The 15,000-nt window shown below is 44.4% G+C and overlaps 2 protein-coding genes and 1 non-coding gene across 5 annotated transcripts in view; all 3 read right to left on the reverse strand.

Moving 5' to 3' along the window:
• Nucleotides 1-2,822, reverse strand: part of LOC144533787 (galectin-8-like) — an 11,999-nt gene extending 9,177 nt beyond the window's left edge. For all 3 annotated transcript variants that reach the window (XM_078275347.1, XM_078275346.1, XM_078275348.1), the window contains exons 1-3: nucleotides 2,713-2,822; nucleotides 343-431; nucleotides 1-117 (exon numbers count right to left, since the gene is read on the reverse strand). The exon at nucleotides 1-117 is cut by the window's left edge and continues 94 nt beyond it. In XM_078275347.1, coding sequence (XP_078131473.1) covers nucleotides 1-117; nucleotides 343-431; nucleotides 2,713-2,751 — 245 coding nt within the window. In that variant the 5' untranslated portion in view covers nucleotides 2,752-2,822. The remainder of the gene's footprint in view (nucleotides 118-342; nucleotides 432-2,712) is intronic.
• A 2,667-nt stretch (nucleotides 2,823-5,489) lies between these two features.
• On the reverse strand, nucleotides 5,490-13,046 carry LOC144533782 (ribonucleoside-diphosphate reductase subunit M2). Its single transcript, XM_078275342.1, has 10 exons — nucleotides 12,825-13,046; nucleotides 12,246-12,314; nucleotides 10,722-10,865; nucleotides 10,292-10,408; nucleotides 9,996-10,129; nucleotides 8,421-8,515; nucleotides 8,113-8,246; nucleotides 7,637-7,741; nucleotides 7,273-7,386; nucleotides 5,490-6,635 (listed from the first exon to the last, which is right to left on the reverse strand). Exons 1-10 carry the CDS (start codon nucleotides 12,912-12,914, stop codon nucleotides 6,483-6,485), a joined length of 1,155 nt encoding a protein of 384 aa, XP_078131468.1. The 5' UTR covers nucleotides 12,915-13,046; the 3' UTR covers nucleotides 5,490-6,482.
• LOC144533906 (small nucleolar RNA SNORD94) lies at nucleotides 9,399-9,537 on the reverse strand. The gene has a single exon (XR_013503491.1). It is a non-coding gene; the product is annotated as a small nucleolar RNA SNORD94 (small nucleolar RNA).
• Nucleotides 13,047-15,000: the final 1,954 nt, after the last annotated feature.

Genomic DNA, 15,000 nt, shown 5'->3' on the forward strand with positions numbered 1-15,000 from the left:
TCTCTCTGCAGCGAGTTGCACACGACGCACGCCGACCTCTTGAACCGCGGGTTGAAGTGAAACGCCACGTCTGCTCGGGGCTTCACGCTGCTGCCACACGTGAAGTCTACCTGGAACCTGAGGGGACACAGGAGGTGTGTGTGAGACTCTGTGTGTGTGCGTCTCTGTCTGTGTCTATGTCTGTCTGTCTGTCTGTCTGTGTGTGTGTGTCTGTGTGTGTGTGTCTGTATGCTTGTGTCTGTGTGTGTGTGTCTCTGTGTGTGTGTGTGTGTGTGTGTGTGTGTGTGTGTGTGTAGCCAGCTCTAGTGAACATAGGTGGATGGAGCAGGTTTGAGTCCTCACCTGTCAGCATCAGACGGCACCGAGCCCTGAATGAGAACCATCTCCCCCGGCAACAGACCGCCCAGGATCGTCCCAGCGAAGGGGATCACCTAGTTGGGGGGAGGAGTCATGAAACAAAACTAAACATCTGACAAGAACTAGTCTAATAGTTAATGACTCTTTAAACCAATCACAATCATCTCAGGAAGGAACTTGTTGGTAGACACACACATGCATGTGTGTGTCTGTCTGTGTGTGTCCGTGTGTTTGTGTGTGTCTCTGTGTGTGTGTTTGTGTCTCTGTGTGTGTCATTGTGTGTGTCTGTGTGTGTCATTGTGTCTGTGTCATTGTGTTATTGTGTCTGTGTGTCATTGTGTCTGTGTGTCATTGTGTGTCTGTGTGTCATTGTGTCTGTGTGTCATTGTGTCTGTGTGTCATTGTGTCAGTGTCATGTGTGTCTGTGTGTGTCATTGTGTCTGTGTCATTGTGTTATTGTGTCTGTGTGTCATTGTGTCTGTGTGTCATTGTGTGTCTGTGTGTCATTGTGTCTGTGTGTCATTGTGTCTGTGTGTCATTGTGTGTCTGTGTGTCATTGTGTGTCTGTGTGTCATTGTGTGTCTGTGTGTCATTGTGTGTCTGTGTGTGTGTCGGTTACAGCAGTTTTTCTCCGTTGCTAAAACACAATTTCTAAAACCTTACTAAAACCTCGGACTCCTCTCGGAAATCTGTGTTAACGTTTCCCCTCAGAGGTTTAACAATCAAATGAATGATAATGTATGTGGTTCATAGTGGGAGTCGGAATATCACGCAGCGAATAGAGCGGTGAGGTTAGGACGACGTGAAATACAGTCATTAATCACATATTATTATAGTGTTTTAGGTTTCCAAAACCTTTCCAGGCCTGGGATTTGCATTTTTTGTAATTCCATGACTTTTCCAGGTTTTTTCACAACATCTGAATGCTGTGTTACTGTAACAAACAGAAAGCACAATGTTCAGAGCCATACAATGGGTTCATTGTACAGTATGCAGCCTACAACGCACTGCACTACACAATACAATACTAGAAGGGACAGAAATCAAAAGGAGTAAACACGTGCTTCTTGTCGTCTTTGGGCTGGGTCAGGCCAGAGCACTTCCTCAACATCACAGACAACAAGGGTTGTTACGCTGCTGCCACAGCCAAGGACAAGGGCAGACTGCAGCGTGTCATTCGGTCAGCTGAGAAGGTGATTGGCTGCAATCTGCCGCCGCTCCAGGACCTTTACGCCACCAGGACTCTGAAGCGTGCTGGAAAGATTATTGCCGATCCCTCCCACCCCGGACACAAACTCTTTGAGCCACTCCCCTCTGGCAGGAGGCTGAGGTCCATCAGGACCAAAACCTCACGTCACATGATCAGCTTTTTCCCCTCCGCCACTAGTCTTATTAACAAGGCCCGGACCCCACCCTGACTCTCCACCTTCATGCCACTGTTCTCTCTGCTGTAATGCTCTTTGCTCTTTTTTTATTTATATCTTTATTTCTTAATGTAATACATACTGTGTACATATACTTATACTGTTTAATATTCCATCTAGAGAATGTGTGACGTGCACCAACAACACCAAAACAAATACCTTGTATGTGTTAAAAAAACGTCCTTGGCAATAAAAACCCTTTCTGATTTATTCTGATTTAGTGTTTCAGCAATTGAGGAAAAACTGTAATACTGGACCAATGTCAAAGCTCGTTGTTCCCATCAGTCATTTAGACAGTTAGTGTAGTTATTGTACAGGTCTACATGTTAACGGCAGGAATAAACAAAACGTCCTACGAGAGAAAGAAGCCCATAGAACATAGTTTCTTTTATCGACACCAAACTCCATTAGAAATGATGCATATTTTAATATTTTCATTGCGTTTCCTATATACACTTACGAACAAAATGACTTAACCTAAGTCGTTACACAAACTATAAAGAAGCCCTTTTTAATTCGGCATACATGAACCATTCGCATATTGATCCAATTGCAGATAACATGAAGTATCAGTTACGAGTCCGTCAGACAGTGCGGAAGCTAGCAGTGTGGACCACACCTTTCAGCGGCACATTTTACTGAAATAAAAGTTATTTAATGGATGAGATATGTGCCGAATTCACCAGGAGTACTATCAAATTGAGTTAAGTTTTTTTTTAAGACACGTTATATAAGATACTGTCACATTATTAAATATTTATGACACTGCGCAGCGGATACAGCGAATGTAAACTGAGCGCTTAGCATAGATGCTAGCTTGCCTGCTCACCGGCTAAATCCTCAATAATAAGTCAATTAAACGTTAATGACACATGTAAAAATGAATCGATGACGATTAATGGACCTAAGATAAAGACAGAAAGTATGTTACCGGTTTTAAAAACGTCTGTCTCGGGGCAGTTGCAGACATTTTCGGAGCAGAGAAGCAGAAACGTGAAGCTAGTCCGAACTTTTGTTTACTTCCTTAGTTAACGTCCAGCACGGCTAATACAATACAAGGATGAGCCAAACCGGAAATAGGTTAAAAGGTTCCCTTTTTAATCGATACAAATGTATATAAACTACGTACTTAATTTCTACTTTTTACAGTTTGAATTTGAACTTAAATTTATTAAATGAAATATTAAATACAGATTGTAGTACGGCGTGATGACGTAGATGACCGCTCCTTACTAGACGGCAGCCGTTTTTGGAACGAGGTCTATTCAAGTCTTATGATTCCAATGATGGTTGATTAACCTCCACCCGACTCTAATCTAATCATCCAGTTTGGAGCTTTTAATTAAAATGTCCGTGTTATTTTTTAGGGATTCTCCCATGTTGAGTGTTTATAGTGTAGTTATACTGGAAGTTGACTTCTTGTTTGTCTGCCACTTCCATAGAAATCAAATCCAAAATACAAGCGGAATTGCGTTCGCTAAACCCACCAGACTCCATGTAAATAAACAGTATTTTTAGCATCGTAAAACACTTAATTCAAAATGGACAGAAACAAAATAAAACTATTAAAAGCCGTTTTGGGTCGTCTTTCCACTTTTCCAACCATCACAACTGTAGTTTTAGTTGAAATAAACACATAGTTTGCCGATTTACATGTGAAAATATGTTGGCTCTATACACGCTAAAAGCACTGTTTTTTTAAATGGAGTCTGGTGGGTTTAGCGCTAGTGACTTCAGGTCTTTCTGGTTAAACAGAAAGGTCTTAGAGGTTTTAAAAGGTCTCTCTGTAGGGATCCTTTCATAATGTTGTCAGACACTTAGAATAATAATCTGAGTCTGTCAGCGTTTTTCTAGAGTGATCAGTGAGCGCGCTGTTCCAACAGGATGTGGTGTCTGTACGTTACCTTTTTTCATTTGTAATATTTGACTTTATACAATCTGTCATGTTCTCTCTTCAGTGGCAACATGTTTAGTTTGTTTAAACTGTAAGAAGTAATGATAAACAGTCTCAAGACAAACATGTTCCTGCTCTGGCTGGTGAAATAAAGGCCATTATTGAGTACAGTGCAAACAGAAAAGCTGTAGAAATGTGAGTGTATATTTTTATATATTTGTGTAATTGCTGCTTTCCGTCTCTGGTTGTAATCTGAGTTTGGTCTAGTTTTTTAGGGCTCCTGCCACACAAAACTGTCTTTCCTTGTATTTTGTGAAATATGTCGTTAGGTCCATACGTGTTGGTGTAATGTGGTGAATGTCAAAATGAACTGCTGCCTCCTCTGTCAGCTCTAGAAATCAGCCAATTACAACAGCTGGTCAGTCTGACATCATGTTGCCTGAGCTCATTACTATTCATGAGCTCATTACTATTCATGAGCTCATTACTATTCATGAGCTCACCCAGTTGCGCTGGGTAAAGGATGCTGATAGCCAGGCTCTCAGTGGCTAGCTGTTAGCCAATCAGAGTCAAGCAGCTTAGCTCGTTGAGTCTTCCTGCAGGCTTTCTATACCACGCTAGAATGGCTTCAAACAAGGTCACCAAGGTTACAGAGTCCATTGTAGACCTTCAGACATTACCACAAAGTGATGAAGTAAGTGTGGCAGGGCACCTTTAAGACTCCGTCCCTCCAGGATTTCGGCCTTTTGAGATTGTTGGGAGTACAGAGAGAATGTGTAGAACCGTATTGACTTTAAAGGCCCCGTTTACACGTATGTGGTTATTTGGATAAACGCTGACATGTCCCTTCGTTTACACGCAAACAGAGAATCCTCCTCTGAAAACGAGGCTTTCTAAAACCTCCGGCCAGAGTGGAGATTTTGGAAGTCTTCGTTTGCACGTAAACTGAGACAAACGGAGGTTTAGGCAGCCGAGAGAGAGGAAGAGGAAGCGATTCTTTGCCGTTGCTGCCATTTTCTGGATTCTGATTGGCTAACGTGGACTTGAGCTTCTTGTTACACCGCCACCTACAGGTGTGGCGTACTCTTGACAGCATATATACTCTGGTACACGTAAACACTTGTGAAAACGTAGACGGTCTAAAAGGTTTACTTCCAAAGCCCTCCCTATGCTCCATCCACAACACCAGATCCTCCTCTTCCTCACAGCTGTCCACAACGGGGTTCAGAGCCTTCAGCCATTCTGCTCCTCGCCCTCCCTCCCTCCCTACCAGACTCGACCCACGTTTAAAACCTCCCTCAAAACTCACCTTTCCCAAAAGGCCTACCGCCCCCCCCCCCCCCATGATATTCTCCAAATAATGGAGCGACCGCTGTATTTTAATCTCTTTTAAAGGTTTGTTTTAATCCTATTTGCCTTTTTAACTGTATTTTGGCTTGTTTTAACTGAAAGGTGACCTTGACTGCCAACAAGGCACCCATAAATAAAATGTATTATATTTTTATTATTAATTTATTTATTATATAATTATTAAAATACATATTAAAAATAAAATAAATAGGAATAATTTTTATTATAATAAATAATAATAATCATATTATTCCTCAGATTGAGCCCAGCCAATAGGGAGTTGAATAAAAACACCCAAAGTCAATGCCAGTCGTGTTCTGATTATGTATTTTACGTGTGGAGAGCGTTGTAGGGAACCATCCACGTTACTTTTCTTTGAAAATTGGGTTGAAAAAACCCCCAAAATTTCTGATTTAGATGGGTCAAACAGTCCTGCAGTAATAAACAGATGACGCACTTCTATACGCAGTATATCTGACTTTATTACAAATAAAAAACTACTGTACATATATAAAAACCCTTCAAAAACATTAATATAGCACATTTTATACAAACAAACTATAAAAAGGGTCTGATCCAAACTCTCCAGGTTATCTGCAGTGTTTAACATGTTAAAAACAGCAGTTATCCAGATAAGGTTTTGGAGGCAGATCCCCGGCTTACCGTCTGTGCTCTGATTGGCTGAAAAGCTCCGTTAATAATAAAATACCAGGGATGCACCGAATCCAGGTTTCAGCTTAGTATTCGGCTGAACATTGGGGTTTCTGCTGAACCCTACGCTGTCACTCCGCGCTACGCTGGTCGCCGTAATGACGGCGCCGTTGATTACAGGAAGGTGTTTACGTAGGTGGAGCTTCAATGCAGCAGGCTGAGAGGAAGTGGAAATGGAACTGGTGAGCAGAAAAAGGGTTGTTTGGCAGTACTTTCAGTCAAAAGAAGGCCATTCAAGTCCAGCTACATGTTCAATCTGCAATGCTGATTAGTCTGGTGGTGGCGAGGACCCTAAACAATACACAACATCACCGCTGTTACAACATCTGGTATGAAACATCTGGAAGAATACGAGCTGAGCATGAAGGAATCTACAGACAGCAGCCAGAATGCAGCAACTTCAGGTACGGCAAAGGAAGGACAGTCACTGTTTACTTCATTAATGTGTTGACTGTGTTCATGGACTGAGCACGGGACGAGGACTCAGCAGAATCTTAACTAGTGGATTCAGTATTCCGCCGAACCCCAAACATCTGGATTCGGTGCATCCCCATAAAATAGTAATTCAAACACCTGAGATAGAACACCTTTTTGTACATGTAGGTCGGAGCGATTCCACTTTGAAGAGACTCCGTGAGAACGTTCTCTCGGTTTAGAGTTTGTGTTTTAAGTGCGCGATGGCGCGGTTGTCCCCCATGTGAATGTGCGTCTCAGTGTCTCTGAGTGTGCGTGGCTCCACCTCGGTCTCAGAAGTCGGCGTCCAGCCTGAAGGTGTTGTCGCTGGAGCCTGACATCACGCCCATCCTCTGGTACTCACCCACTCGCTTCTCAAAGAAGTTGGTCTTCCCCTCCAGAGAGATGTTCTCCATGAAGTCAAAGGGGTTCTCCACCCGGTAGATCTACAGACACACAACACGCTGGTCACATTTAAACACACTGACTGGTTCCTGTGGTGACAGGAACCCATTAAAACAAGGCTCCACCGAGTCAGATTTAGGACTTTTTAAAGACAAAATTAATTCCATTCAACCCCTACATCGCAACAAAACACGTAGGGTTGGGTGTCGTTTGGATCCCCCACCAATACGGTGCTAAAACGATACTAATAAAAAATAGGGATATAGGGACGTTTACAATAACTTTTAATGCTTACTAGTTTCAAGTGAATGCACCATGTCTGTGCTGTTTGTCCGACAGCTTAACGTCCCGCTGTTGGATCCTCTCCAGTGAAATACAGTCACACTTGACACCGTTCAGCTGTCAGCATTATGACCGTGTTTAATCCAGCTGCTAGCTAACGCTAGGCTAACATTACCTGCTGTCAAGTGTAGTGTTAACTAGCGATGCTCCTGTTGCCTCCAACGTCTTTTTCAGAGCACCAGAGAGCAGCGCAGAAGGCATTTAATTGGCACCAAAATCTACGTTGCATTTCAGTTGGTATATGGCACCAGCGGCGTATTAGCAGCAGGTTTTGGTACCCAACCCTCCAACAGCAACATGTAAACTCATCATGTGGTTGGTGTTGACTGGCGTTACCTTGGTGAAGCCGAGCTCCAGCATCAGTCTGTCAGCTACGAACTCAATGTACTGCTTCATCAGCTCGCAGTTCATCCCGATCAGCTTCACCGGCAGAGCCTCCGTCAGGAACTCCTGATTTTGGGGGGGGACAAACACCTTCAGAACCAGTTCAACATCAGGGGTGTAAATCACAAGTTTGATACCGAGATATATCTTAAAGTCCCGATTGTTACAACGCTGTTAAACACCTGCAGTATGTGAACATCTGCTGGTTTATTCTGTAATAAGATGATATTATGAAGTATATGAACATGTTTGTGTCAAACTGCCTCCAGCGTGCTGGTAGTGGGAGATGATCAGAGCGTTTGAGGAGTCGACCGACCTGCTCGATCTCCACGGCGTTCCTGATGATCTCGGTGACCGTTTCTTCCGACGGTTTGTTCACCAGGTGTTTGAACATCAGACAGGCAAAGTCACAGTGCAGCCCCTGAAACAGACACGAAAAACAGTTACACAACCAGCTACACAACCCAGTTATACACACAGAAACCAGCTACACACACAGAAACCAGCTACACAACCCAGCTACACACACACACAGAAACCAGCTACACACACAGAAACCAGCTACACACCCCCAGCTACACACACAGAAACCAGCTACACACACACACACAGAAACCAGCTACACACCCCAGCTACACACACAGAAACCAGCTACACAACCCAGCTACACAACCCAGCTACACACACAGAAACCAGCTACACACACAGAAACCAGCTACACACACAGAAACCAGCTACACACCCCAGCTACACACACACAGAAACCAGCTACACAATAATGCGTGTGGTCACCTCGTCTCTGCTGATGAGCTCGTTGGAGAAGGTCAGGCCGGGCATCAGGCCTCTCTTCTTCAGCCAGAAGATGGCGGCGAAGGAACCAGAGAAGAAGATTCCCTCCACGGCGGCGAAGGCGACCACGCGCTCTCCTGGAGGAAGAAGAGAGATCAGCAGCTGACACCAGACCAGCTCCACTTCCTGTCTGCTGTGTGTAGAGAGAGTACCGACTCTAGAAGCCTAGTGTGTGGGGAATATGTGTGTGTGTGTGTGCGTGTGTGTGTGTGTGTGTCTGTGCGTGTGTGTCTGTGTGCGTGTGTCTTTACCAAATCCGGCGTTCTTGTTGCCGATCCAGTTGATGGCCCAGTCGGCCTTCTTCTTCACACAGGGCAGAGTCTCGATGGCGTTGAACAGGTATTCTCTGCGGGACATTGAACACACCGTCACGCTGCTGCCCTCAAAACAGCCACAATGTTGAGAGTGGAACACTAGACACAGCTCGCTCTCACCGGCGGCCATCTTCTCTACAGAGCGGTCGCCACGGGGACCGCCTACGCACTTTCAAACTGGCGAGAAGGCTGCTGCTGTCGGGATTAAAAACGGCGAACACTGACCTCAACTAATGTCATTTATACAGATGTGTTCTAGTCCCGTAGGGAGAAAACAAGCCGATACTCCATCTGGCTGCAATATACCGTTAAGATTAAGAGTCATTTCTTGTCGAAATGTACACGCACTACACGACAGAGTACACAGCGTACTGCACGAGAGAGTACACAGCGTACTGCACGAGAGAGAGTACACAGCGTACTGCACGAGAGAGAGTACACAGCGTACTGCACGAGAGAGTACACAGCGTACTGCACGAGAGAGAGTACACAGCGTACTGCACGACAGAGAGTACACAGCGTACTGCACGACAGAGAGTACACAGCGTACTGCACGACAGAGAGTACACAGCGTACTGCACGACAGAGAGTACACAGCGTACTGCACGACAGAGAGTACACAGCGTACTGCATGCAAGTGTACTCCCAGCAGTATCTGAATTGACATCTTCCATTCAAAAGAAAAGCTTTCCACTAAAGGACGTTAGTAGAGCAGAGTACTTTTTAAAGGCCTAGACATCTAGAAGTAAAGTGAGAAATCTGAGATTTAGGCTCCCAGGAATCTCTTTAACACGTCTGTGTTTCATTATCTGAAGCTGTGGCCCAGTTCAACATCAACATCTGTTAGCTAACGGGAGAGAGAGGGCAGCAGAACATGTCTGCTTCACATTTAGACCTGAGAGGGTTTGAGGACGGTCTGTTCAGGCCAGCGTCTGTCTCGTGCTGCTGTCGTTCTGTCAGTGAACCACTCGTCCTCCAATCAGAACGCCTGCAGCAGCACTCAGCCACCATCATTGGCTGAGGTCCGTACCCCTGCGCTTCTCATCATCACAGACCTCTCACTCAGTCTGACAGATGATATGAGCCTCAACGGTTCCGGTACGTTCAACATCTCTCAGATTAACTTTCAGAAAGATTTCATCTCCTGTGGAGGAAACCAACTCTGGGAGAACATGGCCGCCTTTTTGTTTCTACGACACACACACACAGTGTGTGTGGTGTGCGTGTAGGTGTCTGTGTCCCTGTGTGTAGTGTGTGTCTCTGAGTGTGTGTGTCTGTGTGTCTGTGTGTCTCTGTGTATGTGTGTGTCTGTGTGTAGTGCGTGTCTCTGTCTGTGTAGTGCGTGTCTCTGTCTGTGTAGTGCGTGTCTCTGTCTGTGTAGTGCGTGTCTCTGTCTGTGTAGTGCGTGTCTCTGTCTGTGTAGTGCGTGTCTGTAGTGCGTCTCTGAGTGTGTGTCTGTGTGTCTGTATTGTGTGTCCTTGTGTGTAGTGTGTGTGTGTGTGTGTGTCTGACCTCTCTGCTGGCTTCTTGATGTAGGTGTTGATGAGCAGGCTGTACATCTCTGAGTGGATGTTCTCCATGGCGATCTGGAAACCATAGAAACACCTGGCCTCCGTCACCTGCACTTCCTGTGTGAAGCGCTCCACCTGGCGGGCGCAGCGAGAGCACGCCGTTACTCAGAGACGCAACAATGACTCGGCAGAAATCCACTTTACAGCCTCAGAGTCATCGCTTACGTTGAGAAGTTAAAAACCATAACGTGTAACCGGGGTAACGTGTAACCGGGGTAACGTGTAGGCGCTGCTCACCAGATTCTCGTTGACGATGCCGTCGCTGGCGGCGAAGAACGCCAACACGTGAGAGATGAAGTAGCGCTCCTCGTCCTTCAGAGAGTCCCAGTGCTGGCCGTCCTTCGACAGATCCACCTACACCAACAGGAAGTTACATCATCATCATCATCATCCAGAGAGACCACACTACAGGAAGTCTCAGTCGACCAATAGGACTTCATGTGTTTATGTTAATCAATAATGTTAGCATATGATAGATGTACCTCCTCTAATACACATGTTAATATATGATAGATGTACCTCCTCTAATACACATGTTAATATATGATAGATGTACCTCCTCTAATACACATGTTAATATATGATAGATGTACCTCCTCTAATACACATGTTAATATATGATAGATGTACCTCCTCTAATACACATGTTAATATATGATAGATGTACCTCCTCTGCGGTCCAGAAGGAGGCCTCTGCCTTCTTGTACATCTGCCAGATGTCGTGGTACTGGATGGGGAAGATGACGAAGCGACGAGGGTTTTCCTTCAGCAGCGGCTCCTCTTCCTCGCTGCTCTTCTTCACAGCTTTGGGCTGAGAGACAAACACCAGACGCTCAAAATACAAATATACAAACACACAACTACACACTTTACTGCTCCTCTGTCTGCAGTCAGAGGTTTTCATGTTTAACTGGATTAAATCAGAGATCAAACTAGGAACTGGGACCATTTAAAGCTGTTGTGGGTTGGATATTGTTCTTTATATCTCCACAATAAGTGGATTTTCAAACAAACCCAACGACTGATGATCAATCAATAATCATTGAGCGTCTAAAGGAGAATCCTGGCACACATGGCGTGATCAGACGTTAAATATCTCAGTGCTCTGTGTGTGAGACTGACTGCGTGTGTGTGAGACTGACTGCGTGTGTGTGAGACTGACTGCATGTGTGTGTGTGAGACTGACTGCATGTGTGTGTGTGAGACTGACTGCATGTGTGTGTGTGTGTGTGTGTGAGACTGACTGCATGTGTGTGTGTGTGTGTGAGACTGACTGCATGTGTGTGTGTGTGAGACTGACTGCATGTGTGTGTGTGTGTGAGACTGACTGCATGTGTGTGTGAGACTGACTGCATGTGTGTGTGTGTGAGACTGACTGCATGTGAGACTGACTGCCTGTGTGTGTGTGTGCGCGTGTGAGTGTGACTGACTGCCTGTCAGTGTGTGTGCGTGTGAGTGTGACTGACTGCCTGTGTGTGTGTGAGACTGACTGCCTGTGTGTGTGTGTGAGAGACTGACCGCGTGTGTGTGTGTGTGTGTGTGTGTGAGACTGACTGCGTGTGTGTGAGACTGTGTGTTAAATCTGTATTCAAAGAGCCTAAAGCTCATAACTGACTTAGTTATGAGCTTAACTGCTTCAAGAAATGCCATACATACATAAATATAAGTTAATAAAGTAACAAGATAGAGTGCAAGACAAGTTAAAAGTAAAGTAAGATTAGCTAACGCCATCATCCTTTAAACAGTCAATAAGTTTATAAAGTAAGGTTAAACAGATTAATGTCACTTTATGATTGTACAATAATCCTTTTAACCTAATCACTGTTTGTCACTTATTGACTAGTGTCTTCTCATCTTATTCTGAGATGAAGACATTTACTGCTGCTCAGGATTAAAGAGGAAAATAACCTAAAGCTTGGTAGCAAACAATGACTAAAGCCTGCACACATTTCTTATTGATCATCCACATTTAGAAACTAAAGCGTTATTTCATCTCTAACAAACTAAGTAGCTCATTAACAGTTAACAGCTGATCGTCCATGTTTGGCGCCAGAACTGACATTTTAGGCGCCATTTGACCTCAATAACCAAGCCGAACTGATCATCATTGACTTGGATATGAACGCAGATGATGTTTCTGTTAAATGACATGAAAACCTTGAAGATTTCAGCTCATTTTGGACTCACTTACCGCAGCGTCATCGAAGATTTTTCGCGCGGTTTTAGACGCCAAAATGCGGGTCGTGTTCAGGCTCGGTGGCTGGAAGAGAAACAAGAAATACTCAGAAAACTAAACTTTATTCAAAACGTACACATTCTGTTAGAGTTAAACACATTAAAAGTTAGTTCAATCAGCCTGAAGAAGTGAGCGGCTACTCCAGGCTTCACTCAGAAATACGACAATTACAACATATCATCGCTCACCATCAAATGTAGAGACAATATATAACAAATGTACACTTCGTCTTAGGCTATATGTTTCAATAGTGTAATCGGCCATCATGGGGTGTATATAACTCGATGTCTTGGTCAAATATTCGACATAAAACTGCGAGATTTCGTACGGAGTTCCTCTTAAAGCTGAACTGTAGCTCGCCACAGAGCTCCATTCAGTTAAACCACACTTTAACGTTTGGCCGCCTATTGTCAAATACAGTTACCACATAGAACATTAACACATTGTCCTAAGGCGCTATAACGTTACGACTTAACGGCTGAGGCTCGAGGGCACGAAAACACGATGTCGTGAAGCCATTTCAACGTTTCTTACCGTGTTTTCTTTGTTCAGAGACATGTTGTCCATCTTACTACTGACTGAGTTTTCATTCTTCACGGAGAGAGGAAAGCGAGCAGAAAGCATTTTTTATATCCTGGAGTTCACACGGACAGAACAATAAAAAGATAAGTTAACGGAAATTAAAAGTTGGTGTAAAACAAAGAGAGGAAATCTACACTAAGAAGCACAGCAAACAGACGAAGAGCAGAAACTGAAGCAGATTCTGTTGTCCGCTCGCCCTTTTTATTGAAATCTTGGCGCTAGAACGCAGCAGGCCAATAGAAACGCAGCTCGTGCCGGCTCTTTAAACTGACGCTACGGCGGAGCCAATCAGACAGCGAGCAGAGCTCACGTGCTACTCGACCAGATGCGGGAAATTTCAAACAGCTGAGCTTTGTCTGTGCGATGTTACAAAACCTTTAAAATGAGCGTTTACGCAACATATCTGATTTTGACAAAGACTCCCTTTTGTTTTACATTAAAAAACTTTAAACTGTGATTAAAAAATAGCGCCATAAAAGTTAAAAGCGAAGTTGAAATCGCAAAAAGTAAACTGTAAACGTCTTTTTTTTGTCTCCATTAACTCCTATTTTCAGTATTTCCCTCTGCCGCCATTTTTGTCACAAAAAAGGCGTTGTCACAAAATGCGCCAAAATAATACTTTTACACATGACGTATTAATATATCTCCACATTTAGAGGCGTTATTTGTATTATCAGGTATAATAACTACTAACTATAGCATAAAAAGTGCCCAACTGTCAGACAAGGCAACACATTGCGTTAATTCTCCCGTCACTTCGACAGAATAAACACCGAAAAAAGACAGAATTATTGTGTATTTGTGTTCCGGACTCAATGACCGTGTTGCAGCTTTTATGTGTTCAATTTTTCAGACTCTAAAACGAAAGTTTTAGCTTCTAAAAACCCCTCTAAAATCAGATTTTATTAAGAGAACGACTTCCCTCGGCGAAGCTGACATGACATAGCAACTGTTTCCAGGTCGCTGCCGAAGCGAGAGCTCTGATTGGCTGTTTTGGGAAGACAACGACAGAGCCTGTGGCTGTACGTCACAGTCAGAGACGCCACCTAGCGGCCAGGAAGAAGTTTATTACACACACACACACACACACACACACACACACAGGTAGACACACACACACGCGCGCACACACACACACACACACACACACAGAGTTGCGGCACAGCTCTCTCTCTCTCTCTCTCTCCGTGTGTGTGTGTGTCTCTGTCTTTGTGTGTCTCTGTGTGTGTGTGTGTGTGTCTCTGTGTCTTTGTGTGTCTCTGTGTGTGTGTCTCTGTGTCTGTCTCTGTGTGTGTGTCTCTGTGTGTGTGTGTGTGTGTCGCTGTGTGTGTCTCTGTGTCTGTCTCTGTGTGTGTGTGTGTGTGTCTCTGTGTCTGTCTCTGTGTGTGTCTGTGTGTGTCTCTGTGTGTGTCTCTGTGTGTGTGTGTCGCTGTGTGTGTGTGTGTGTGTGTCTCTGTGTCTGTCTCTGTGTGTGTCTGTGTGTGTCTCTGTGTCTGTCTCTGTGTGTGTGTCTCTGTGTGTGTGTCGCTGTGTGTGTCTGTGTGTCTCTGTGTGTGTGTGTGTCTCTGCGTCTGTGTGTGTGTCTGTGTCTCTGCGTATGTGTGTGTGTGTCTCTGTGTGTGTGTGTGTGTGTCTCTGCGTCTGTGTCTCTGCGTCTGTGTGTGTGTCTCTGTGTGTGTGTGTGTGTGTGTGTGTGTGTCTGTCTGTTACATATTTTTAAACTACAAACAAAGAAACTTCTCCTAAAAAATAGTTTTATTTAAATCCAGAGAAAACAGCTGGAGGTGGATGAGACGAAACCACAATTATTGTTAAAGAGCCCATATTATAAAAACTCTCTTTTTCTGTGATTTGGGGAGTTATTTAGTGTCTCTGGTGCTTCATACAGACGTTGATAACCCTCCATGCTGTTCTGAGTGAGATATGGTTTCTGAATGTGTCCTGTCTTCAGTCTCCGGGTCAGCTGGTCAACATCTGCACGGCTTTCTACGTCACTAGCCGAAACATTTAGTGTGTGCTAACCACTTTAGCTAATACCACATCAGCTAGCTGTTTCTCCAACTTCAGTACAAGGCAGGATTAGCTGGGAGACTTCTTCTAAATGAGGGAACACTTCCACCTTTGTGTG

This window comes from Sander vitreus, chromosome 18, assembly GCF_031162955.1.
Source record: "Sander vitreus isolate 19-12246 chromosome 18, sanVit1, whole genome shotgun sequence".
Classification (NCBI taxonomy): Eukaryota; Metazoa; Chordata; class Actinopteri; order Perciformes; family Percidae; genus Sander; species Sander vitreus.

Excerpts from the sequence above, each read along its gene's own strand:
- LOC144533782 (XM_078275342.1), bottom strand. The coding sequence starts at position 12,914 with ATGCTTTCTGCTCGCTTTCCTCTCTCCGTGAAGAATGAAAACTCAGTC. Across the intron at positions 10,130-10,291 it reads GCATCGTCAACGAGAATCTG|GTGGAGCGCTTCACACAGGA; the intron begins GTGAGCAGCGCC and ends TGCGCCCGCCAG. Across the intron at positions 7,387-7,636 it reads ACGCCGTGGAGATCGAGCAG|GAGTTCCTGACGGAGGCTCT; the intron begins GTCGGTCGACTC and ends CCCCAAAATCAG.